The sequence below is a fragment of the Sebastes umbrosus genome, chromosome 4, assembly GCF_015220745.1.
Source record: "Sebastes umbrosus isolate fSebUmb1 chromosome 4, fSebUmb1.pri, whole genome shotgun sequence".
Classification (NCBI taxonomy): domain Eukaryota; kingdom Metazoa; phylum Chordata; class Actinopteri; order Perciformes; family Sebastidae; genus Sebastes; species Sebastes umbrosus.
The window spans coordinates 16,743,356-16,770,975 of NC_051272.1; the positions used below are offsets into that span (position 1 = coordinate 16,743,356).

General features: G+C 41.0%; 1 protein-coding gene across 1 annotated transcript in view; it reads left to right on the forward strand.

Annotated features, from left to right (window-relative positions):
* The first annotated feature begins 236 nt into the window (after positions 1 to 236).
* The window catches only part of roraa (RAR-related orphan receptor A, paralog a), a 205,968-nt gene continuing 178,584 nt past the window's right edge, over positions 237 to 27,620 (forward strand). Inside the window, exon 1 of the mRNA XM_037767806.1 lies at positions 237 to 592. Within this exon, the coding sequence (XP_037623734.1) occupies positions 439 to 592 (154 nt within the window). The 5' untranslated portion in view covers positions 237 to 438. The remainder of the gene's footprint in view (positions 593 to 27,620) is intronic.

Below are 27,620 nucleotides of genomic sequence, written 5' to 3' on the forward strand. Positions count from 1 at the left end.
TATGGTGATATATTTTTTGGCCAGCTTTCAGCCTATAGTGTTATCACTCAACTTGTAAGTAAGATAATACACAGATGCATGAAACAGCTGAGCAAGGTGCAGATAGCAGCCTAATAAAATCTTGTCATTCCCATGTAAAAGTGCGCAGGGTCGATCAGCATGGATTACTTTCAGGCCTACATCCATTCTTCGGCTATTGACAACCTCTCCCTTTCCACAGTGTGCCTGACTGGAGCTCTCACTAGCGCTGCTAGTGGACAATCAGACCTACACACCCACCTCCAGACACACTCTCTCGCATTTCTCATTTCTTACTTCTAGTCTAAATTAGATAGCAAAGACGCAGTGTCGGAGCTCACACAACACATCTCAGCAACAGAATTAGTTTGAAGCGCCAGCAGGTTAGTTAGTTAAAAGCAAGCAAATCTGAAATTCAACATGGAGTCCCCTCCAGATCCAGCGAGCGACCCGGGCAACAGCGCCTCGGAGCCGGCTACCCCGGTCAGGGAAACCCCGGTAAACCTGGAGACGCTCCGGAAAGCGGAGCATCCAGCGCCGGTTCGAAGGCAGACCTGCTCCAGCACCAACAGAGGTAAGCGAGATGTTTTGTTTTTTTTAACACAGTGTGAGAAATAAAAAACACCGATGGCGGATTTTTTTATTTTTTTTTTTTTTTTTTATTTTTTTCAAAATCAAACTTCAAAATGAATTAAATCCCTATAAATAAGAATTCACCCATCCATCCGCAGCAGCGCGTCTTTTACGCGCTCGCTTAGAATAAAGAGTGGCTCGGTTGGTTGTGTGTGTGTTGCTGCTTTTTCAGGCTCCACTGACAGCTGAAATCATAGGGGGGGTGATACGGTCACAGATGTCACATTTTTTACTCCGACTGCAAGAGAAATCAATTACCACAGCAACTTCTTCTCTCCACGCCGAAATAAGAAGCCAACCTGTCCGGCTCAAACGCGATATTGTCAAAGTGGCAAAAGTGAACTTTTTTTTTGCAAACTGTGTGGCTAGTTGATCGATCAGTCCCAGTTCTCCCTTTGTAGGAGGACGTGTCCTCCACTATCCCCTCTACAGCTGGCTTTTTACATCTCCAGCTAACACATTTTCAGTCTATTCCTTGTGTGTGTGCAAAAAAAAGACGCCCCAGTCAGCAGCTGGATTTTTGTTTTAGCTCTCCAACACTGTTGCAAGCATGCACGCCTTTATTTTCTGCGACTCCACATGATCAGACAATAAAACAAGCCTGTATTATTGTGAATTATTATACAAAAGTCTGCATTTGCTTCCTTTTTTTACATGATTTTACCCACCACGTCCCGTCCATGTTGTACAGTACAGACAGTATTTAACCACACCCCCCTCTCTCTCTCTCTCTCTCTCTCGGCTGTCTAATACAGCACACAACCAGGCTCCTCATCCAAGTTCAAAGAAATCCTGATTTCTCTGCTGATTCTTGGTGGATGTCTATAGCGAGGCGATGCACATGTGACAATTAATTCATTGCACGGTGGTGGTTTGTCTTGTGTGTGTGTGTCTGTGTGTGTGTGTGTGTGTGCGCACTCTTCCTGTGCGCAAGGGTATATTTAGAGTGTGATATGGTGAATGTGGAATGTAAGCTGGTTATGTAACAGGTTTAGCCATAAACAGAGAGGCGCGCAACTGAGAGAGCAGGAATCATCATCACCGCAGATCTTTTTTCACTTTGTAGTGAAAAGAGTTCCTCCCACATGAAAAAGCATGTGTTTAATTAAAAAAAATAAAATAAAAATCACTGCACTTCAGTGTATTTATATATATATATATATATATCAGTGAAGAACTGTGTGACTTTGTGGGTAGACACCAGCCTGAGCACTTATGTAATAGCGGGGGTTAAAGAAGACAGGTAGAGTTTTGGAGGCTTTCGTTGGATTTATTTATTTTCTTTGCACAAAGTCTGACTTTTTAAGACACTCCTAACCTGCTGACCCATATTCACCCCACCCCTTTTTATGCACAGGATTAAAGTGCTGTCTGGGAAAAGAGAAAGACAGGAAAAAAAAAAAAAACGCCTTCAGTCTGTTATGTAATGCTGAATGGGTGAAAGAAAAAAAAAAAAAAGAAAACACATGTTCAGTGGGACAACCTCTGCAGCTTTAAAGGAGTTTCCTTGCACTGCAACTTTATTTTGACCTTTGTGGCAAAGAATAAGAATGATTGTTAGAGAGCGTCAGCAGTATAGGAGGCTTGAGGAAAAAGTTTGGAGAACTTTTTAAAAACTTGCTGTAAAGTCGACATTTATCTGAAAATGAGTTCTGATTAAATTCCCCAAATTAATGTATACTGTTATGTTTAACCCCTCTGAGACCCGTAGGATCACGGGTGACTTTACTGTCTTTCAGAGGCTGTAGCAAGTTCAGTTTTAGAGTTAGAGAGAAAGTATTGATTGTGTTAACTCTCACAGACTCTTTTTAGAGGTACGCAAACACACCTACATTTCATCTCAGCACCCATAAAAAAATATAGCTTGTCAGGAAAGAGGCTAAATAATGCTCTGCGTACTACCCACAAGTCTCCCCTTTACATGCCCACTTTATGATAATCACATGCAGTTTTTTGCAACCCCAAAATTGTGCAACAACTTATGAGTTATAATGGAGCATGAGAATGGCCATCATATACTTCCATCATAATGTTCTCCTTAAACACTTTAGCAATTTATTTTAACTAATTAATTAATTAATGTTTATTTCTGATTTATGACCAAAACAATTTGACACACAGAGCTGAGCTGCTTTTCAAATTAATCTCCAGGTTCCCAGCTTTCAGATGATGTACACCACTTCTATGTGACATCTACTGTTGACCTGCTATCTCTCCCTAAAGATCCCCCGTACCTCCTTAAAAACGACAAAAACGAGTCTATTGTAGCTCAGTGTGTGTATCTCATATCACTCGGTGTATTCCGTCTTACAGGAAGCCTGAAAACTGTGGTAACAACAGGCAATTTTTTATCTTGCAGAATCATTAATGCTACCATCTGTTGCTTTTATGTACAGTTACATATGGAAATCTATATTGTGGTCTGCCATGGACTCTTACACATGTTTACACGGCATTATAACACCACAACAGTTGGCTTATATTTCTTTTAAAAGACACTTAACTGGTCCCACGATGCAGTTTATTTATAATGTGATCATGTAGAAATGTTCAGAACATTGACCGCATGCAGAAGAGCAGAAGAAAAGTTTGCTTTCATAAAGAAATGACGGCTTAATTGCTTAATTTAATAAAGCATTAATGCAAAAGTACAAGTAGTTCTATTAAAACTGCAGTTGGTTTATTGCGTCGGCACAGTTCAGTTCAGGATTACTCAAAAAATAAAACAATAAAAAACATTTTACAATAGTGTTACAGTCTTGTAAGACATTTTTTTTTAGGATTGCAGCTCCACGCTGATGGGGCTTTTCAGGCCGGCCACAGAAACCAACATCTGAGAGGCGGCAGACACTTGCTCAAGCGCAGTTTCCCCTCTTTACACCAGCTGTATTAGACTTTCTGAGGATGCACATTTCTTATCCTGCATGCTGAGCATTTACTGTTTTAACCCTGAGTGCTAATACCTTTTAAGTAGAAAGGGCTTACTTCAGCAGAAGCACCGCTGTAAGACTGGAGTGGGTCAGAGAACAGGCCTTGGAGGGCTGTGGATATCATTACTGGAAAAAAAAAAAAAAAAAAGAAAGAAAGAGTGTTATTTTCATATTGCAAGATCCCTCCCTCGGTTTTGCAAATTTGGAAACAATCAATATTAATGGCTTGGTTATGTAAGGTCATGGTCTCTGCAGTGCCTTGAAACCTCACAATCGCACAGGGAAGCTCTGAAGCCGCAGATCTCATATGAGCTCCGGCGTCCTGGATCCTCTGTTAACAGGAGTTTGTTTAGTGTGTGTTGTAGTACTACAGTGTAGTGCACAGAATGACACTGACCGCTGCGCTTGTCTTCTTCTGCTGCACAAGTGCTTGTTATTGTCATTTACAGTGACAGTGAGTCATCTTGTTTCCTTCGTTAGGGCGAAAGATGTGGAATTGATTGCTACTTAGAAAAGACATTACGTTGTTTTTAACATTGTGAAAGTGCAATGTGGTTTGTTACAGTGGAACATATTACAGTGCGTCCTGCTTCCTCAGTGTCATATGTTAGATTGAATCTCTTTTGATTTTTTCATATTAAATACCAGTTTTCAACCTATCATGTCACAACATTTGTCCCCTCACAACTTTTTGTTACCCTTGTCTTGAGATAAAATTTGTTTTAAATGTTTCATTGTGGGATGCAAATCGTACTTGACACTGCCGTTTTAGTCGCTGATCCAAACAAAAAAGGCAGAGTATAAAAACATTCTTCTCCTAATGAACACGCAACCAGACTTTCATCCAGCAGTTTTTATTTTTGGGCGGTGAAATGAGAGCTCTCGGCTCGAGTGGCAGCATTTATTCAGTTGTTGTTGACACAAGACGGATGAGGTGCGGAGGCTTTTTAAAAAAGCTCTTCTTTTTTTTTTTTTACACAAAATCTCAGAAAGCCGGGGAGTTGGCATGGGGCTCGCACGCCACTCGAGTGGACAGCAACATTATTGAGGCTGTGGCATTCTCAAATTCAATGAATTAGGGCTCTGTGCCCGCTGCAGAGCGCGGAGACGCAGGTATGGGCTTATAGCTGAGCCTTCAGCTCGGACAGACCCGGGAGAGGAACTCCATTAGGTGTCTCTCTTTTTCTGGCTGGCTGCCTGTAACATAATATCGAGTTTCAGTCCTCCTGCGTTTTCAAATCTTAAATGTGGGCGAGGTGATAATATTATGAACTCTTTTATTGGTACCTGTCAGGGAGTTAACGTGGTTAAATGTTAATAATCCGCCTATTTGAAGTCAAAGCTCAGTTTTTGATCTGTTCACATGAAGTTCTCCTTAGGCCGAGAGTATGAAACAGTTAAACTGAAAAAGATAAACAGTATTTCTTACGCTGAGCTGTTACATCATAGACGGTGACATCTGTTCTCAGTTTAGACTTTGGCACCACTACCTTTTTAAAAAAACAAAAAAACTGTCCTTTGTTTTTATGAGCTTCAAAGGTCAAATTACATTTGAGCAGCAGCATGCTTATCTAAGGAGGATGTACCTGTGAATGTCAACATTACATCAGGATTAGGAGTTAAATAAGCACTGATTTTATCACGTCAGGTGCGAGGCTCTTTCTTTCTCGCTCTCGGTTGAAAATAACAAAATGTGTAAAATAATGAAAGGGCTCAAATTGTCCTTGTAAAGTGCCGTAAATTGCTCTTTACTTTTTAGGTCCCATGAAATGAAAAATCCCCTTTCTCTTATCCTAATCTTGTTTCCCTTGGTGGATTGTTTTGCTATCTATCTTGTTATATCGTACACTCATTATTTTCCTGCAAAGGTTCCAAAATTCCATGTGTCTATATAGCAACTCTGTACAATAAAACGGGATCTTTGAATTCAACGTTTACCTTTGTAATAAAGCTAACTAGCATTAACTAGAATAATACAGATCAGACAAGTGTGTTTGGGTGTCTCTTTACAGAAACTTTGCTTCCATTTCCCAAAGTGTCTTAGTCGTGATATAAATGGCTCGAATTTACTTTTAAACTCATTATATACAAATATTTAAATGAAGTCCCTCCTGCAGGGTTTTTCCTGGCTCAGAATGGGCCTTTGGGGGGTGACTATACGCACGACGGTGAGCATCATCGGTTCACATAGCCTGCAGTAAAGACACTGAGTCTGTTACCCTATTTGACAGAAATCTATGCATTTTCCTGTTATTTCTGACCATTTGATAAACACAAATATTATGCTTGAATAAATGAAGCCCCAATTAACAAAAATGGCCAAAAAAACTATCTTATTACAAAATTGGAAAGGGTGGGGAGGGCAGGGCAGTCAATTGCAGAGGTCACATCCTGCTACGTGGAGATGCTGGAGGAGCCCAAAGAGCTGGACAAGCCTGACTCTGAACGGTAAAACTGAGATCCCATTAGTGCTAGCTTCACAGCGGAGCGTTCAGGCCCTGTCAAAACACTGCAAAATATAAAATATAGGAGCTATGTTGAGAATATTTTCCAACGGGGAACTAAACTGAAAGTGAAACTTATTTAAAATACGTTTTGCTGCCAGCCCCGTTCACAGCGGTACATCACTTTGCTTCCGTGCGGTAACTCTTTCTGCTTCTCCAAACTGGGGGCACGCCGACCGTCATCTATTGTAGGTAATACACCTACTACGGATAAGTACCTCATACAACCCCGCTTCAAAACACCTGAACTATCCCTTTAAATTGATGTTCTGCTTGTTCAACAGTTGTTTGTTAAACTGCTTTTAAACACATCCGGAGAGGACATGAATTTCTATTTTTATTCTCAATTGTTACCATATTGGCACTGTTGATTTTCCTTTGGCGCGCGGGCTGAAACCTCTTTGAGGGGTGCGCCAAAAAATCCTCTATGCAGGAAAAACCCCTGTCCTGATTTTAGGAAACAGGTCAAACTTTGCGAGAAAATTACACACACATAAAGGCATTTTATTGGACCTTTTAAACTAAATATATTTAGTGCTTTGTATGGTTAAATAGCACACATTTTAATGTTTTGAGCTCCGATAGCGAGAGTGCAAGGCTAAAAGGCGACTTTTTTGCCCCTTTTTGGTCAGGTGGTTAACCACTTTGGCTTTGTTTGGTGTATCAGTGCTGCATCTATTTTTTGTAATTATCATTTGAGCATGTAATTCTACGTATATATGATATGAAGGAATTACAAACCATGCAATAACTCGGGATGATGTAGAGTGGAACGTTTTCTGTATTTAATAGGCATGAAAAGACTCTTGTGGATTTTATTGTGAGTACTTCGTAGACACATTGTCATTGGTCATTGTCATGTCATTGGCATACCATCGCTTGAGTTTGACACTTGAGCCCTGATTCTCTCTATAAGCCTAAACATCTGGGCCAATAGCTTCAAAGTTGCCCATGCTGAAATCTACAGTATGTGTATATCAAATTTCCACCATCTATCTTGTGGTACCTAATATGATGCAGAAAACTCGGTTTACCAAGGTTCAAGTTATTTGAGCCCATGTGCTTTCAATCAGTACAAAGTGCAGTGGTTGTACAAGTTGTTAATTGGTGCTGGCATATTACAAAACAGTTCATTACACAGCTCAGGATACACAAAGCAAAACACTACTACAAGAATGCAGAGCACAACTGTTCTGGTGTAGCTGCATTTTTTTTGGTAACCTGCAAGTCAGTTTTTAGATTTATCGGGAAGGCAACGCAATGCGAGCCCTAATAGGCTATATTAATTAAAAAAAAGTTTAGAAATGTCAAACTTACCCTAGACCAAATCTGAAAGTTTTGCCCTTATGGGACAGTTTATTTTGGAGTTTGAATCACCAGTGGCTTAACTGGGGCTGGCGAGGAAGTTTCAACTGGTGACAGACACCAGATTTGATGTGAAATCTCCAGTGGTGAATGACGGCTCAGATCTATGGCCCATTTACAGAAGTTTTTATCTTTAGATAGAAAAGTCTGAATAGTAATGACCGGAAATACTCCAGATGCATTATTGGAGGGCGTTAAAGGAGTCTAAATTTAATGTGGTACACTGTGACCTGAGTGCTGGTGCCGCTTGGCTCCGTGCTGCTCTGTGGCTCTCTGATATGAAACGGGCCCCTTTAGAGGAGGCCTGGAGGGAAGGAGGTGGTGAGAGGGGTCTAAAGGATCGCTCAGTGGAATCTTTATGTCGCATCTAGGGCCAAACCTTTCACATCTCTACCAATGTGGAGGGTGCAAAGCTCCCGAGCAGGTAGGTAAGCCGAAAACCCCGGCACTCTTTGACCAGCTGTATCTCTGAAAACCATCATTCTTGTGAACAAACTCTTACTGGACACACACACACTCGTGCTGCTTCATGTCAAGTCATGTGAACATAACGCCGTGAGTGTCTGCACACTGTTTTACCACAGAGCCTTTACGGCTTCCTTCATGCCGGCTGCAGAGCGCTGACATGTGTTGAACACTTGAGAGAAAAAAATCTCCCGGTTACGGAGGTTTCTGCCAGACGTTATGTGCATGTGCACGCTTTTAAACAGGAAGAGGTAACGTTGTAAAATCTAAAGTATGTTAGTCAAACAGGACACCTCAAGAGCCTCTTAACCATTATTTATCTTGCTTTCTGAAGGCTAAATGGCCCTCGCGGCAGCTCCGTTTGAAGGACTGTTGAGTGGCGGACTATGACATCATCAGGCTGAGATGAAAATGGAAATATGTGTTGCGCATTGTAGCCGTCTGGCATAGATGGAGAACAGTAACAAGGCAGAAGAATCCAGGTGCTTTCTCCTTTGGTTAGAGTGATAATAATGTCTGCACGTGTATTCTCAGGATGTATTAGATATAAAGCTTAGACCAGAAAGGTGGTCTCAGGAATTACTGAAACTTTTGGTCTTGTTTCAAACATCAACAACAAACATCATTAGTCTCTGCATCATTATTTCAACACGTGATGTTTTTTCATTTGCACAAATCCATCTTAAAATTGAACAAATATTATAAATAATATAGTTGCAGGAGCAGATTTTTTACTTTGATTTTCCTTTGGTCCTCTCACACGGGGTAAGGTAATAATACTGAGGAAGGCGAAGAAGAACGCATATCACATCTTCCGCCGACATTTTTTCGTTACATCAGTACCGCCGGAGTATTACTCCGACAAAGTTTATTTGTCACCTGAAACAAACAAAAAACTTTTGGAGACAAGGGAGATAAAAACGACTTGAAAATCAGTGTCATTTCTGTTGGCTTGATTATTTATATTGGAATAACAAGCGCGACTTAATCTCATAAATAAAAAAGGGAGAGATACAGATCCGTCCCCTCCAGGTACTGCCGCCACTTAATCGAATTAGCTCCACTCTCAGGCTTGACGGGCTCTTCAAACACCCCTGGTGACTTCTGAGTGCCGATTACAATCAGCTACTATTTTCAGCCTTTGATTAAAATCTGGTGAGGTTGGACAGAATTTTTTTTTTTGAGCGCAGAACCAACTAATTATTAACATCGCAGCCCATCTCTCTCTCTTTTTTTTTGCCAGTTACAGAGGGCCAATGGGCTGGAGTACTTAAACAATACCCATAAGTATTAATCATGTTGAATCGCTGTGTGTGAAACTATTAGCTTCTTCCTATTCAAACATCTCACACTAGTCTGTGTCGTCCAAACGGATATTTTTTTACTGACCTTTGTGTCATTTAAAACAAATCTGAGCGCAGAATTCAAGCTTGGTTGTTTGTGAAATCAAAAAAAGACATTTGTATATGTTTCATAGTGTGTCTTTTTCTAGATAATCCAGTTGTTTATACAGATGTTCTCATCTGACAGGCAACAATAATGCTCACATTTTTACACACAAATGAAATAATAGAAGATGATCACGATTGTTCGCGCCTCACACAGTGTGTCAGAGAATCATTGTAATGTGCCTGTCAAACACAATTCTGCTCCTTTTGTTACTTTCAAAAGGCAGCTTTTGAATATGAATAAGTCACTAATGAATATTTGGTTCTTGTGTCATGTCTGTGGATTGATTGCTTTAGGAGGCGTACTAAGACAGAGTGTGGCACGATGGGGCTCAATCAATGCAGCCATGCTGCTGCTGCTGTGCTGCTTTCTGACAGTGATTGAAAGACGGAGTCACTCTTCACCATGTATGCTACACCAATCCTGCTCTCGTTCACTGACAAATATCAGCTGTCTGATCAATCAATATTTGCAGCTTTATTTTACTAATGCAGTACTTAAGAGGCAATAATTAACGCCATGCTGGGTTGTTAAAAGCCTATTTTTATGTGACAGACAGAAATAGACATACAGAAATAGGAAGATGAAGGTTGATGTTGATAGTGGCACGTCGTGCAGACGTTCTTATGCACTGATGAACTTCGGAAGAACTTAGTGCGTAGCAGTTACTGTTGCTTTCAAGTGTTGTTGTCGAATGTGATTGTACAAAACTGGTGTTATCTTTTACTTTTAACAAGTTTGTTTAATATGCATAGAGCTGTCAAAGTTAACTTGCTAGAAATGCGTTAACGCAAATTCGTTTTAACACCGCTAATTTCTTTAATGCATTAACGCAATCAATCTTTCGGAGGTTCAGTTTTAAAGCTAGAGTTAAGATACTGGTTTCATCTGAAACTAGAAAACCTAAGGAATCCATGTCATACTAGCTTGTTGCGAAGGAGGTTAAATAACGCTCTAAACTTGCACTAAATCTTGGCGAGGGAAAACTGTCATTGCCTTTTTCATAGGGGTGAAAATGGGTTCTATGGGTACCCACGAGTCTCCCCTTTACAGACATGCCCACTTTATGATAATCACATGCAGTTTGGGGCAAGTCATAGTCAAGTCAGCACACTGACACACTGACAGCTGTTGTTGCCTGTTGGGTTTGAGTTTGCCATGTTATGATTTGAGCATATTTTTATGCTAAATGCAGTACCTGTGAGGGTTTCTGGACAATATTTCTCATTCGGAAGTGGCAGTTAAATAAAAGTCCAAATCCAAAACAAATCAAAGTCTTTATCAGTTCAGAAATATCAAATTTTTGAATCACAGTTGACGCTGAAACTTCATCAACTTATTTTCTCTTTTATAAACTATTTCCATTCAGCCTTTGTTGAGTAATTGAAATATAGTATGAAGCGGTTTAACTGAGGGAATATTCATTCGATGTCATCTTGTGTTAAACAAGTGTGGCTTGTGATGCTCATTAATTTCTGCTTGCTCCACTTGCGGTGTTTGGGCTCTCTTTGCTGGCTCGGTGCCACAGCGTCTTCTGAAAGAGCCACTTCATCTCTGTCAGGGGCAGGTGGAAATTTGCTGCACACTTCTAATTGGACAAAGTGCCTTTCAAACTCCGAGCCATCATACACAGATCAGATTATCGTACAGACCAGGTGTCAACAGAGGTTTCTCACCTCCCTCATCCCCTCCTGCTCTCTTGTGTGCATCTTTTGGTCGACTTTCAGATTCTCGCTTTTTTCAACTCCCTGCCGCCTAGTGGCCCAAGGCACAACGAGCCTTGTCTCGCAGATTAATTACAAGAAAGTGCACTTGTTATTTTGACTTTGGAGTTTTTATTCTGTACTGTAGAGCAACATTCAGACAAAAGACATTTTCTAAAACCAGGAGAGATCAAAATGTTCTACATTTGCCTGCCTAAGATCCGCAAGCAGGTCTTTCCTAAGTTTAAAGCAGTAGCTTGGTCATCTTTTGTCTCAAGTACAGAAACAGCCAGGAGGAGAATGTGAGGCTGCAGGCGAGCTCACAGGGGGCTTTAAGGTCTGCAGCATAGCTCCGGGCCAGACCTCACTGTGCTTGTAAAAGTAATAGGTGAAATCGTCAGATCAATTCTTTACATAACAGGTAACCAGAGAAAAGAGCAGAACTCGAGAGATGTTATTTCGTCTGTTTGAATCAGTTAAAAGCATAACTGCTGAATTTTGAATGAGCCAGGGAGGTGAAACAGACTAGTGATTGATGTAAGAATAAAGTAAGGGTATAGTCTAAATGTGAGAAGATAACAGACTTTTCCTTTCATATTTTTTACAGATTAAGAATAGAACAATCTACCATCTTTTCTGGACACTGAAAAACAAACCTGCAATCGGCAAGGATTTTTAAAAAGAAAAAATGTTCCAGGCCAGATTTGAATCTGAAACTTCATATGAGACACATTGAGTCACTGGCCTTCAAGGCTGCACTACATTTGTCAGTGCAGCAGTAGGAGGAAATATTTTGTTTTTCTGTTGACATGAAAAGTGTTAGCCTGTAAATGGAAAATAATATTGGGCATAAAGTTGAGCCTTGAAGAGCAGCCCAGGTAATGTGTGTTGAAGAATAGTACAAGCTGAGCCAATTAGACTAAGTGTTGTATGCATTCTTTATGTGTTCAGTATTTTTAGTCCGTTTCAGCTGCGTTAAGTGTCATAAGATCTACGTGAAACCTGATTTTTGTGCATTTTCTTTCTGTGCACAAAAGCTATTTGACTTATAACAACTTTGCACCTGGGCTGTTGTTGTTGTTGTTGTTGTTTTGCCTCTAGTAGGGATGCACCGATACAGATACCGGATCGAATATCGGGCCGATGCTGACTCAATGGGACCGATCTATTCAATTTGATTCTAAGTGTATATACTATATATATATTATATACTATAATTTTAATTCCTGTTTTCAGCAATTTGTTGCTGCATCAAAAGGGTTTACACTTGAATTGTATTGACCAAAATAATCTTGATTATGATATTTGCCATAATCGAGCAGCCGTAGGTAGAGCAGCGATATCTCATTTCATCACAGCATCCTCTGATAGTAGAAACCAGTTGCATACAGTGATAAATACACTATCACTACTCCTTTCACACATCAGGCAAACTTGGCAAAATTTTGGCATACTCGATTGCTTATCTTGTCTGCCCGTCGTCGGCGCAGATGTATTACCCTGTGCTGATTTGATTCTGGGCAAAGGGAAGTGGACAGGAGAGATTGATGGTGGTGTCCCCAGTCAGACAGATAACACCTGATTCTGCCTGCAGGGGGTTGGTCTAGCACACTCCTCCCCTGCTCCTCAGACGCGTCGGAGGCAGTGCCGAGGAGGTGAACCGTTCCTTCACTCAATGCAAATTCGGGGCCACATTCAGAGCTGATCCCAGGACGATTGAGCCAATGTGGCCCCGAGCACTCTGCACCACATGATCCATGCATCAGCCACACCTGGGAGAAACCCACACAGGCATGGGGGTCATTTGTTTAACACAGGTGCATCATGTATCTGAACGCACTCAAACAAGCGCATGCACACACGTACCCGCACGCTTGAACGCACGCTCAGAGACAGACACATGCCTGAATGCACACACACACACACACACACACACACACAAACACACACACACACACACACACACACAGAGCTACACAAGTGTTAATGAAATGCTGTCCTCGCGTGTTTTTTTATATTGGAAAAATGTCTGCAGTACAGCACCTTTTGTTATGACCTGTTGTTTTTGTCACTTCTTCAGTTGTTAGAGGTCTTGATGAAGCATCACTGGAGAATATACTGTAATAAGATAGCACTTTAAAAATTGTGTTCGTTAAGAAACACTGTTCAAAGGAGTGTGATGTGGTATGTAAGATAGTCGCAGTTATTTGATTAATTATGAATATACTGCATCAGTATTTGATACCATTACATGATTAAAGTGTAACATTTAGAGGGATCTATTTGCAGAAATGGAATATAATATCAATAAGTGTGTTTTCTTTGGTGTATAATCCCCTGAAAATATGAATCGTTGTGTTTTCGTTAGCTTAAAATGAGCTGTTTATAAGTACATACGGAGTGGGTCCATCTTCACGGAGTCCGCCGACATGTTTCTACAGTAGCCTAGAACGGACAAACCAAACACTGGTTCTAGATAGGGCTATTCGCATTTTTGCATCAGCCACAGTAGTTCTCCTACACGCTTGGCACACGGTAGAAGTTTCAGTTGGTTGCACTCTGCAACCTCAAAGCTAGATGCAGCTAGATCCTACACACTGCACTTTTAAGTAGTACATGTCATACTGGATTCATATTTTGAGTAAGCTTTCAAACTGATGTTGCAGAGATCTTTTTTCTTCCCAGTGATTAATAGACAGAAAATAAACAACTAACAATTTGCTAATCGATTAATTATGAAATATTTTTATTGGACAAAACAAGCTATTTGAAGACATCACCTTAGGCTGTGTGAAAATTGTAAGGGACTTACCACTGGTCTTTACCACTGATATTTATAGACAAAATAATTAAAGGTCCAGTGTGTAGAATATAGTGGCATCTAGTGGAATGGACTTGGCAGAAATGGAATAGAATATAAGTATGTTTTAATAAGTGTATAATCACCTGAAAATAAGAATTGTGTTTTCGTTAGCTTAGAATGAGCCCTTTTATATTTAGATAGGGATAGGGTCCCCTTCTAAGGACGCCACCACAGGGTTCAACGTTAATGTTTTTTTTCACAAAGTAAATTTTTATTTGCCCCTATACAAATTCTTTTATTCATTTGTGGTTAAAAAATAACCACACAGATCAAAGTTAATTGCCATGTTTTATCCGCCTTCCTCTCACACTTGCGGCAAACATAGTGGGAGCTTCAGCTCGTAAAATTTGTCTTCACCTGCAGCCATTTTTTCTCACGAGTGCCCGTTCGGTACTGCACATGTGCAACTCTCAACAGAGATGAGTTGGAAGCTCAAATTCCAAAATTAATTCATTTACAGAGCACATTTAAAAACAACAAAAGTTGACCAAAGTGCTGAACAGTGGTAAAACAACAATACAATATATAAGAAGGCTCACTTCTTTGCTACTTCCATCATCAGCTTAGAAAAACACATTGTGTTTAATTACTTTTTAGTTGCTAGATTTACTAGCCCAACTTGGCATTTTACTTGCCCTGGGCAAGCCTTATTGTTGAGCCCCTGCGCCATATTGCACAACCATGTTTCTACAGTAGCCCAGAACGGACAAACAAAATACTGGCTCTAGAGAGGGCCTTTTGTGTTTTTTGCGAGTTCCACGGTCACCGTAGATTCTCCTACACGCTTGAAACAGGAGGGTTATTCATTTGGTTGAAATCTGCAACCAATTGTAAGATCAATTGATTATAAAAAATAATCATTGGTTGCAGTTCTAGTATAATTTGAAGAATATAATACAAAGAATACTCTTCACATTGGCATCATGCTTGCTTGTTCCCCGCTCTGACCTCATCATATATGGATACAAAGGGCATTTTTAAAACTACTCTGCTCTTTGCGCTTTAAAAGCTCTTTTGATGCTATTACATCATTTGTTATAATTCACCAACCATCAGTAACATCTGAGCGTCTTATGATCCCCATGAATCAAAGTATGCTGCAACATCCTCAAACAGACATACAGTGTAGCAAAACAAATTTTTCTGCTTCTTTTTTTTAATTCAATAACAAGGTGTGCAGCACGGGTTCTCAGTGTGTGAAGCAGATGGTGAAAGGCTAGTGTATAATAGATCTCAATATTAACTGTAGCGCATGCTGGGAGTGTTGGTGGATGGCACACAGCAGAGTAAAAGAGAAGCAATGACCTTCTGTCCCATCATTTACCCCCTCGTGCCCCCCATACTGCTCTCAAATTACTTTGTTTTAGCCAATTAAAGCAGCCGGCTGAGCATCAAGCAGGCTGCCATTTTTCGCTCACCTGGACCCATGTGACATTATCGCTCTGTCATCGGTAGAGATGGCCGTAAGTGGGAATCTCCGGCGTGGCACCGTGCCACCTTAGACCCCACTGTGTTTGCTCAGATTAATGCAATGATTCTCCCTCCAACTCGCGACAATCTCAGTCGGCTCTCTCACCTGTTCCCGGTGATGGCGCCGAGCACAGCTCCTCACTGCATGAACCAATGAGCACAGGATTACGGTTGTTATACCACGCTCCAAAGCACACAACAGATAAAGTGATACTTCCTCTACTGTATGTATCTCTGTTACACAAAAAAGATAATTTTTCTAAACGCACAAGAAATCTATTGTCCTTAAGTCGCCTTGTCGCTGATCAAGATACCATATGCTGAGAAACGGTCCTCCATCCAAATCCTTTAATGGCTCAATAATGGACAGAAAGACGGCAGACACAACAATACCATGGCACGGGATGAGTGAAGGACCGGAGTGTGTGGTGTTTAACAGCCATACGAGCACAGATTATGTGCTTGAAGGGGCTGAATTGAGTGCCAGCAGTGACAGTTGGGCTGGGAATTGAGTGTGCCGGGGACGTGCGGCTTGACTCCGCTCGGAAACACCACTGGGTCCAGGGCTCATCTCTGCAGTCCTCCGCCTCCCTCCTCCTGTAGAGGCATTGTGGCCCGCCGTTCGTCTGCTCCACCGGGGGAATGGACGGGCCCCTTGCTCCCGCTTGATGAGCACTCACTAATGGCTGCTTCTTTGAAAGCTGACGGGCCCGTTTGAGGAGGAGTGTCTTTTACTTCCCTCCAGCTTGCCTTGGCTGGGCATTCGTCAGGCTGCCTGGCTTTGCTGTCCTGCCCACATGATGGTGCGCCAAGGGGCTGGAACGTCTGTCATTTGTTTTACTTTCAAATAAAAGTTGATGATTTACCAATAAAAAAGTAAAAATAGTCTTTTGATGATGTCTGGAGGCATATGGAGAAAGTGTTGCAATAGCGACATTTTCAGCAATGTGTCGGGCTAGAAATAACAACAGACAAACAAAAGACATTTGTCTTTTTGTACCTCCTCTGATAAACAATAGCGTGGCCATAGTTTTGTGTAAAGTGAAACAAGTGAGTATAGGAAGCGCGATAGATATCAAAATACGGTTGAGGACACACGGAAGGCTGCGTTACATTAATGTCAACAAGCTGATGCTGTATCAGTTCATGTCATGGCTTGCCAAAATGCACTATGATGTCATGAAAGGAAGCAGAAACAATGAAATCCCCCTCGTTCATGTTTTATTTAAGAAACGGTATTTTTACTGTTCGGCTGCACGAGAAGGACTCCAGCAGCAGTCTGGAGGAGATGTATTCTTAACACAACTTCAGAACTGGGAGGTCTGTAATAACAAAACAAGCAGCTGTGTTTGAAATTGTGCCCCTTGACAGTTTGCATAGTTTTTACAGGCTGTTAATCCTCTATAGTTCACAAACCAAGCAAGATGACAAAAGCATAGGAAAAGAGGAAACCAACGGCAGCCTTAAAGGATAGCTTCTGTATTTTTCAAACTGGACCCTTTTGCCCCATGTTTTTATGTATCTCTAATAAATACGGGCGGCCATTGAATTCAAAGACTTCATCCACATTGTCAAAATCATCTGAATATTCAGCCATTACATTGAAACTCTTTTATCTAACACTAAGCTACACTTTCTGTACTCCAACACAACAAACCCTGCCTGGCTGGTACTCGCGTTTCCACCATGGATGTATTCCACTATTCCACCGTTGTGTCGATGTGTCCCCCTACCTAAACCTGAATCAACTCTTATCCCTAACCACTAACCATCGAGGGGTGGCGCTATCATTTTAACAGGAGGGAAATACTATTCCACAGTAGGGGTGTAACGATACATCATTCCGGTTTGATATATTAATTCAATGATCAACGATCCAATATCAATATGCAAAGTGTAAATATCGACACATATCTTCATCATTAAGATGCGCCTTTATTTTGAAATTCCCCCTTTATATTCTTTTTATTAAAAATAATAGATTGTTTGTCATTTAAATGTCTGTTAGAGCTCAGTAATAGAATTTCCAAATCATATTTTAGCTGCTTTTTGTGAGTTAATATAAACGTAACCGATTGTGTTAAATGGGCATATGATATCATCTCATATCGATCGCAGGCCCCTGAATCAAATCAAAATCGTATTGCGGCAGACTTTGTGATATCAGCAAATATCGGATCGTTGTCCAAAGAATCAATATAATATTGTATCGTGATGAAACCCTATTCGACAGGGGGACAGACTTCGATTTAACACCGGCAACACGTCACCTTGCTAGATTTCAGAATGAGACTTCTCCTTGAGCGAGACTCTTTCCATAATGTCAGACACTTATAATAACAATCAGATCCTGTCGTGGCAAAAAAAAACACTTTTAGTGGACGTAAATGATGGTGCCAGCTTGCCCCTATAGGGTTACATTGCAGCTCATGAGCAGCTGCCGTCTACAGCGCTCTCCCTCAATATGCTGGACCAATTTCAGAAATTGTTGTCCCTATTAGTCAGTTAGACACAAAAACATGAGAAAATAGAGTTCAGGTTGAAAAATACAGATGTTATCCTTTAAAAGTGAGGTGTAGGCTGGTATTTTTAGAAAGATATCTACACCATCTGTCTGACTTAACGCTTCACTTGTACAGTTGATGGATCAGTAAAGCTGCCAGTTATGTGCTTGCTTGTCTTACTGGTACCCTTGACCACTGACCTGTCTTCTCACCCCAGAGGGAGCCGTTGCTCCTGTTGCCCTCCTCTTGACTGGCGCACCAGTCTGTAGCTTCTGGAGACTCCATTAGGAAGTTGGAGTCGTCCTTGGAAATCTCCTCTCTTATAACTTCTCCAGTCTTCACTCTCTCTCTTTCCCTCTCTCTCTCTCCCACTCCGTTTCATGTGCTCTCTCTTTGCCCCACTTGAAACTAGGGTGAAGGTCAGAATGGCGAATTTGATATAAGAGCTGACATGCTTCCATGGAGCACCTTGTCAACTCAAAACAATAGGTTTTGCTGGAGCTGTTATGCTGAATAAAGACTGTTCGCATATTCCCAGAGAAATGTCCTTTCGCTAGACATTCCCAAAAGAGATGAGAACATTTGTCTGCATACATTTTTTTTTTTACCCTGGCCCAGTAGAAAATGGAGGTTGGAGCAAAATGAATTCATTTAACATGCGAGCAAATAAGTTATTTCACCTGGGAGATTCAAAAAGTCATCCAATTTACATGATGGAACCTTTTATCCTTGTGATATTTGATTTGGTCATTAAATGCACAAATGGTCTCCATCTTATTCAGCTTTGTGTTGATGTAAATTTAAGCTCTTGCTCGAATCCAACGTATAATATTGCAGCTTTATCAGGCTGCACATAATGTCCATGAAGAAGTAACAGATGTTAGCAGTTGCATAATGGCAAGGAAAAAAAGCGAACCGGCTGTGGTGTTGTACAGCGGTGTGATCAAATAGTTTAATTTGATCTGACCTCTTTGTCTCAGTTGTATCTGTGAGCTGCCTCTTGGTTGGAGCTTACAAAACCGAGTGTCATCAAACAGGTCAGGATGAAGGAGGTAAACAGTGCAGTTGAGTGTATTTTGTTTACTAATGAGTCCAACTAATAAGGGCATGATGGCAATGAATCAAGCGATGTTTTTCAAGTCAATGCCATTTCATTTATTACGGAACAGGATCTTGAGGGTGTCTTCTTGTGAAGTAATAAAAAAAATACCCCGTTTAGGAAAAAAAAGCGTGATTTGAAAATGGATTGATGGATGTTAATATAACCACTTTATTCATTTCCATTGTCGCAGATCTCTCACCAACCAGTTGTCACAGGCGGTTTCCTCTCAAATTAAATTCATTTGGATATGACATTTTAATTGGAACACTATTCCCATTAATTGAACAAATTAGAGAGAGTCTGCTGGGGGAAAGGTAATCTCTGGGAGAGACGATGATTTAGGAATTCACAATTTAGAATTAAAAATCAGCTGCTCAGCGGCTTTGTTTGTGTGGCAGCCAGTTTTTTTGCGGCAGTGCGTGCACGCAGAGCGCCAAGCGCTCGGGGTCTCGGCGGCACTCAGGGCTCACATTGTCTTCATTAAAAACGATTAAGGAATAGGTCAATTTAGTCTGCTCGGCTGGCTGGAGCGGTGCGCTCCCTCCTATGAAAATGTCTTTGTCTTCATCTGCCCGGGCTCCGTCGGCTTGGGCAGCCACTCGAGCAGCAAATATGATCCGTCACTATTTTATGCATGTTTACATGTCTGATTGAACGTCTCAGTGAGTCATGGCGGCATCCTTTAAATGTTGTCATTTTGTTTTTATTGGTGTGTGTGCCAGCGTACACACACACACACACACACACACACATGTTTGGGTTTTCATGGTCCTGTGCTCTGTTTCAGCGTGCACGCTGTCTGGGTGCTGATGAGTTGCTGTCTGATTAGCAATGAAAAGCGATGTTCACCCCGCAGCTTGAACCACTGTGAGCAATTAATTACGCTAATAAAAATCACCTTTAAAATTTGTGCGGTTGATTTCATAAACATATGTGGGAACAGAAATGTTCCCTACATCAAACAGGAGGTTTGTGTGATGTTTCAGGCTGAACGGATGCTGTTTCTGCGTGGCTAAATAGAGGCTTTCCCCCCCACTGCTCATAAAAGAAGTCAGGATTCAGCGTTGCTTTTTTTTTTTACGGTTTCTCCACATTAACTTCTGTTTCGAATACGGTGTTTTGGAACTGCCTTCCAGAGAGACAATTAACACGGACTAAATACAAAATGTGTTGCAAATTTCACATTTCAGGGTGGCCACCTGTCAGTTTAGGTAGATTTGGCCAGGAGAGAGAAACCTGGTGCCAGGAGGAGCCAGGTGTAGATAAATGTCGCACATATGCTATCAGATTATAAAGGAAATTGTCTATTCATCACGCGTGTGCATTATAACAAACGCTTGCAACATTGCTCTCTAATTTTATGTACATAGTTCTGCGGTATCACACATGCATATATATAGAATAATAGAGAAATCTCTGTTGCCCTGTCGCTAATATTTGAATTACAGCTTTGCAGAATGAGCCTTTTGAAACTGCAGCTCATTGTGTTCCACTCTATTCAGATCATGGGGGTTTCTCAGCTACCACATTGTTGTGTGTCAACGGACACTATGAGCATCTGTGTGACCATAGAACTGGATGAACCTTGAAAATGAGCACATTTCGTTTGTGCTTTTCTAATTGAAATAATGTTAAATTTTATAATTTTTCATCAACCCTCGCAGCCTTCGTTAGAGACAAACCTCGGAACATGTTCCTAAATTGAATCGCTAGTCTTGCCTCTGATATGAATGAGATAAGAAATAAAGAAAACGAATACGTTGGAAGGTCGGGATGTACAGTTGTGGTCATGCGTAGTGGTTGAAAGCTCTAATTGGAGCTCTCTGTAGTAAAAATGTAGAGGATAGATGTAAGGAGGAAAGAGAGAGAGAGCGAGCCAGACAGAGGGGGCTCCTAGATAGCGGGGCCAGGGGGAAAAGTTCCCCCCATGCTTGTCAGAGTTTGAGCAAGTTCAGAATTGATGGAGCCCACAGGCAGCACTGCTAATTTTAGTTGAAATCACCTAAGTGGTTTGGCTAATTTATCCCGGCTCCTCGGCCTCAGCCCCTGGTTCCTGGCTCTCCCCCTCCCTCCCTCCCTCCTTCCCACATATATCCACAAAGCGTGAAGGTACCAGGAGGTGACAGTGGGAACAGAAGGGTATTTTGTGCCCAGCTGATTTGCGGAGCACTGGGCGGTTTCAACCTGTGTCATACATTTGGATATTGTTTGACCCTTAACGGCGGCTCAGGCTCAACCATCTATTCCATAAAAATGATTTATACCGCTCTGTATTTAATGGAAATTACATTTTAATTTTAAAACCACGTGAAGAAAACGAGATGCAATCACCGATATATCCGGTATCTCCTAATAGTGTTTTATATTTCACATTTCCGATAATGTAGATATGAGGATTGAAATATCAGGAGATGACAATCGTTTTAAAGCTTTTGGAGAGGATGTTGCCAGCGAGTCTGATTGTGTGTAATGATGGTCTGCCAGCTGGATATGCTGAACATGTTGAAGCTTAACAAGCGCCATTGCTGGCTTTTGATTGTTTCGTAACAAATCAGACGGTCCCTTCCTCTGTGGTGCCTTTGAACATCCATTTTATAGGAAGTTGAGAAATGGGGATTTGAAATTAAACTTAAAATTTGTGCAGAAGGCGCAAGGTCAGCATAGATAAAATGAATATTTAGCTTACCAGTAATTAAATGCTGTTATATTCCTTTTTCGAGGCGCATTGGCTGGAATTCAAACAGCAAATTATTACGGCTGAGTCTGGGTTCCTGGATTTGACTGTAAAGGTTATTTTGTACGATTTTTAGACATTCACATGATGAAACCGGAGCAGGTTGTCTAAACAAGTGAAATATCAGGGCGACTGAAGTGCATCAAAACCGTCAGACGTTGTGAGCTTCTTGAATGTGAAGCAGCAGCATGGATATGCATGCCAAGATGTCGCCTGTGTTTTTCTGTTGCTCGACTCGAAGAGTTTGTAAGGAGTAATTAGTGTCGTACTCACTCTGAAGATCCTATTCACTTAAAAAAAATCTATGAAATTGCTCACTGTCCGTTATTAAGTGACAGCTCGTAATTGAGAATTTAATGATGTTAAATTACTGCAAGTGTGTTTTGTATTTAATAAGTAACAACGGACAAGAAGCTTTTGGATTTGAAAAACATGTTATCACACCTGATGTGAGTTTACACTAAAGGCTGGCCCACAATAAAAGATTTTTCATATCTTAAAAGATTTTGAAAATGTGAGAGACTCCACACATAACGGCATGTTTTGGTAAATTGAAAAGTTTCGTTCCTATATTGTGTGGAGAGCAACAATTTGGCCAAAACAGCACACCACACACTAACAGATTCATTCATGAATAACAAGAGTCCCGACTAAAAAAACGGAAATCTCGCAAAATCTATCACGATCAAACAGGACTTTAGTGTAACGACGGACGACGGGCAGTAAAAAATAGCATTGTGAGTTTTTGCACTGCTTTGTACCGAAAATTCACAAAAAAAATAAATAATAATGGATGAAGTCATGGAGACACTTTAAAAAAAACACCTGTGTTGTTGCAAAGTTGGTCCTCCATTTCTGTGGTCCATCTTACTACTACTTTATGCTTCGCGTTTTGCATTACCCCATGAATTAGCCACGGCCGCCATGGGGGTTGTCCTTCCGCTTCAGTCAGTTTGGTTCACAACTGGCTATCGTTCTTTCCCACGTGACTGTGTCCTCGGGGTTCTCCACACACAACAAGATATTCCATCATAAATATTAAACATCTTTAATAATTACGAATTGAATTCGGTGAGGTCAGGATGGACTTCTGAGTCGAGCGGGGGATATAAAAAACACACTTAACATATCTCACATCACAGGCATATCTTTGCTGGCCAACAATTAGCTTGATTCTTGTGTAGTGTGTACACAGCATAAGTTAAAACAATAAAGGTTCTGTTCCTCATAAAGTACATGTTTAATACAGTCTGCATTATCTATTCTGGTCATATGTAAAATATTATACGAGAAACCTTTTTAAGATGTTTAAAACCAGATTGTGTTAGCAGCATGAAAGAAACAGTGAATTGCACACCAGGCCTGTGCAGCCATCCATTCACGAATCAATCATTTTGAAAGAAAAGTGCAGCCAAAACTGGGAAGGCTATACTAGGGGATGTAGCAGCTTTGGTGTAACGTTATACTTTGATGAAAAGCACTCAAATTAATCTAGTAAAAACTTTCAGAGACATTATGAACAGCCCTCCTGTTTTCTCAATATTTAATTTGCAGACAAATGAAATATTAATTGATTTCTGGTCTTTGTAAGGAATAGGTTAACCTCAGGTTCATATTCATCACAAAGACTAGATTGCACTGGGCTGTCTTGTATTTTTTTTTTTCCTACAGGAGAATTAAAAATATGGCATGTATGATTAGTTTGATTTATGTGTGATGATATGCATTTTATAAACTGGAACTGAGTAACAGATTATGACAAAAGACAGATAATGGGATGAAGATTTCATTGTTATAAAACCATTACGCTACATCCACCAGCTAAGATTCATTTCTTCCTTTTTTTCCAAAAGCGATATCTGAATATAAACAGTTTGTTTTTCCACACAGAGCAGTTTCTTGAAAAGAAATATTTTCAGAGCAGCGAGCAAGAGGAGATGTTTGCTGTCTTGTGTGCGAGCCAGCAGTTTTTGGCAGATGAATGTAGGGGTTTTATGTGCCAAGCACCTGGTCAAACTGCAAACAATGAGGGGCTTATGGATTCTCTTTATCCAACAACGACTGAGATGATACCGAGGATGTTAGAGCTCTTATGGGCCCTTTTAAGAAATGCTGATGCACAATAATGCTCGGCACTCCTGGATGCTGTGTTTCCAAGCTTTATATACAGTATGTGGTTGGAACTCTACAAGCTATACATCATTAACATATTTCTTCATCTTACAGGGAGCATAGTTTCGCTGTCTGCTATTTACATTTACTCGTTACTATCTAAACAAAGAAAACAGCCTTCCAAATCCATCAAGCTGACCACCATAAAGCTGTAGCATCAACTTGCTCTATACAGAAATATGAATGAGGAATATAAAGGGGACAATATATAACACTTAATGAGCTGATGTAATAGTGATATTGCATATAGACAGCTTAGAAAAAATGTCTGCAGAAGTGAGTTTCAGTGCGGAGGGTCTCCTTGTTTGAGTCTTTAGCAGTGATCTAATAATGAGTTCCACAGATGGGTCTGTTGGCTGGCGCTCTGCTGAGTCCACCGTGTACGCGGTAGAGAGTGTCAAAGTGTCTCCTGTGCAGGATCATCTCCAGGTTTGGGGGAATGGATGGTGTCTGCCAGACATGCTGGCAGTCGGTGGGCCTTCTCTCTCTGCTGCACTACCTGGGCTGGAGCTCAGCCAGGGTTAATTATAGGGGAGCTCCAGAGTCTTGTGTCACTAAGGATGGTAGACAGAATATTGTCATACTGCCATGTCCTATACAGAAAAAGACAAGAGTAAGAGCGCACCTGCTCAGCCAGAGTTTCTGCAGCGTTTCTCTCTTCCACGGTTGTTTCACTCCAGGTCTGGAATGAACAGTTGGCAAGAGCCAAATGGCTGTTAAATGTGTGTTTGGTGGATAAATCAGTAATACTCCAATACAGTAATCGGTTACTCTTTTATTTGCTGGTTAATTTGTAGGGCTGTCAAAATTGGCCAAAAATGTATTATTGAATATATGTTCTAAAATAAGTTTCAAACTATTCAAATATCTATTCACCTCTCCATGTTTCTGTTTAAAAAAGTACTCACGTCAGATGATAGCAAGTACTACTCACCCATCTTTTAAGTGGTTACGTGTCCAGTGTGATCTCGAGCTCACGGCTGATGGTTTGTTTAAACGACGTACCGTAGCGCTTGCTGTTAGAACACGGTGTCACTCTTTCTGCTTTCTCTCCATCATTATGGTTGTCGTTGAATTGTTCCTCATTCAGCTTGACCTAGCGTTACATTTCATTTTCAATTATTGAAAATTGTTCGCAATTTAACATTATCGGGGAAAAAATAGTGTGCATCCCCTGGATGCGTCGATAGTGAGTTTACTGCTTCCCAAAAAAAAAAGTGTTTTGTCCCCAGGACGACGGGAGGACCATTAGTCTCCAGCCCTGACGGTACCTACAGTCCCTGTGCTACTGTAGAAAAACGAGTACCGTCACGTTTTCAGAATTTTGGCATCAACTTGGTACCGAAATATCAGTTCTTGTGACATCCCTAGTTGTTTTTTAGAGAATGATTTCAGACCCACCCCATCAGGCCAAGATCTCCACTTTCATACCCTCCCGCCATCCTCTGGGGAGCACATTCACGGTTCACTGTGGTGACCCCTTGACCTTTACTTTACCGCCACCCTCGAGCCACAGTTTCCACTTGTACCTAACATCTCTCAAAAATGTAAAGGGCAGATTACCATGAACATTACTGAACGCTGTCCTACTCCCCAGAGGAACTTTGTCCATTTTGGTCATTGTGTGACCTTTTCTCCGGTGCCACCCTTGAAACCAACTTAGCAATGTTGTACACAAAATAAATAATGGCCAAATTGCTTTGAATTTTGTCGTGGATATTTAAGGTTTCCAGTTGATTTCGGTTAGTGTTTCCTGCAGACCGAAAAAATGCACTTGAACGTGAGATATTTTATATTTTTGTGGTTGATCCTCTTTATGTTTTATACGTGCATATTCAAACCTTCCACATAAAGAAACCCATCTGAACTTTGTGATTCAATGACCTCTTCTCTAGTGCCATTCTGAGTTCAAACTTTACATTTTTAGCCCCCCCCTGGCAGCACGGCTCTAAGAGCATCTGTATGTTTGTCACTAACACTTTTGTATTATGGGGTGTGACGGACATTGCGGCTCCTTAGGGCATCAAACATTTAGCCTTGTTTATTTTGTCAGCACTTGTTAGATGAGTCAAAAGGTCATCTTAGACACTGCTTCTATTTACTCAAACGCTCCCTGTTAATCCAGCGGCTCCAACCAGATCCAACCAGATCCACTATTGTAGCTTAAATTGGTTTTGCGAGAGAGACAAATTTGTCATCTGAGAATTTTCAAGGTCTTTTACAAAGTTTCCCAAAGTGAACGGTGAAGCCGAAAATCTAAAAGCAAGTTGCGCATCTATCAACTCTCATCTGGCTTTTCTCTAAAGTAAAAGTGTGTTACTTCCCCCTTTTTTTTTTTTTTTTACTTAGACAAGTGTCTAGTCATGGCAAGCTGGTGCACACTGGCCTAGAAAAAAAGAACAGCTTGTGTTGCTGAAGTTTCCTCCCCTGTCTAGTTATTTTTAAAATGCCCCATTTCCGCCATTGTTGTGGCATTGTATTGACCTTACGCAGAACAATTTTCCCCAAGTCAAATTAGCTTTCACCATTCAAAGAAACGTCGTAATATAATGGTTTGACGGTTCTGCCGGTGAAATCTAAAGAAATGGAAGGCCGTGCCACTGGGGTTAATAATATTCCTCCTCTTCAACAAGTACCTTGGGATCCTAAGTGTCCTTGAAAGCAAACGGCATCTCACTTACGCTGGGCATCTTGCAGCACTCATGGGTAATAGCAGTCTACTTTTTCAACTCCGTGCACATTGTATCAGACAGGATTCCTCCGCTGGTAGCGTTAACAAGGGTTGGTGGTAAAAAAAAAAGGATGCTAAATGTTTCTCCTGCTGTAATTCTTTCAGGCTTAACCAGTGGAGATAATTGGTCAAATCCTCTCCTTGCTATTACTTATTATATAATCTTCTTTGTACATGAGAAAAAGCATCTACTGCAAGAGATCAATAGCAGCTCATCAGTCTTTCCAATGCACCAGCGTGAGAACTTAAGTCAGCCTTCATGCAAGTCAATGAGCACCTGGAGTGCTTTTCCCAGAGGCTGCTAAGTGTGCATAGCGAGGGACTACCAGGGAACCGCAGTAAGGTCTCACAACCCGCTTTGATAGGACAGAGTCGGAGAGGCTTCGTGCAGAGATGCTGGGCCCGCCGAGGTTTACACCACCTGTTTGTTTCCCTCTTCCTGAGCAACACAGATCTTACATGCCTTTGTGTGCCCGGCCTGCCGGGAATTGGGGGTGTTAGATACAACAAAAAAGGTGACTGAGGAGTGCTCAGTTCGGGATTGTGATTTATTAATCCGCACTCCTTTAAATTCCAAACTAACGGCGTGGGGCTGTGATGCAGACTCCGGGGAGTAATCGTAAAACACAGAACAGCGCCGGAGAATAGACGATACACTAGCACAGTGCAGACAAGGGACATGAGGAACAAAAGCTCCTGAGTCAGAAGTTCAAGAAGTGGAGGCCACGGACTAAAAACTGTGAAGTTTATCTTTCCGAGTGGACTACTTTTTAAGTACGCAAGCAACAAGCTGCAGGTGTCCAAGAAGCCATTTATATGTAGAGTCGAGCTACATACGGTTGTCTTTTTGGCCGTCATTTGGATTAATATCAAGTTTTTATGTCGCTCATGCTTTCAAAGGTTTATTAATTTAGAAGTCGTGTATGATTACAGTTAATTTGGTCCCACCTGTGAGACTACAAACACCAAAAAAAAAA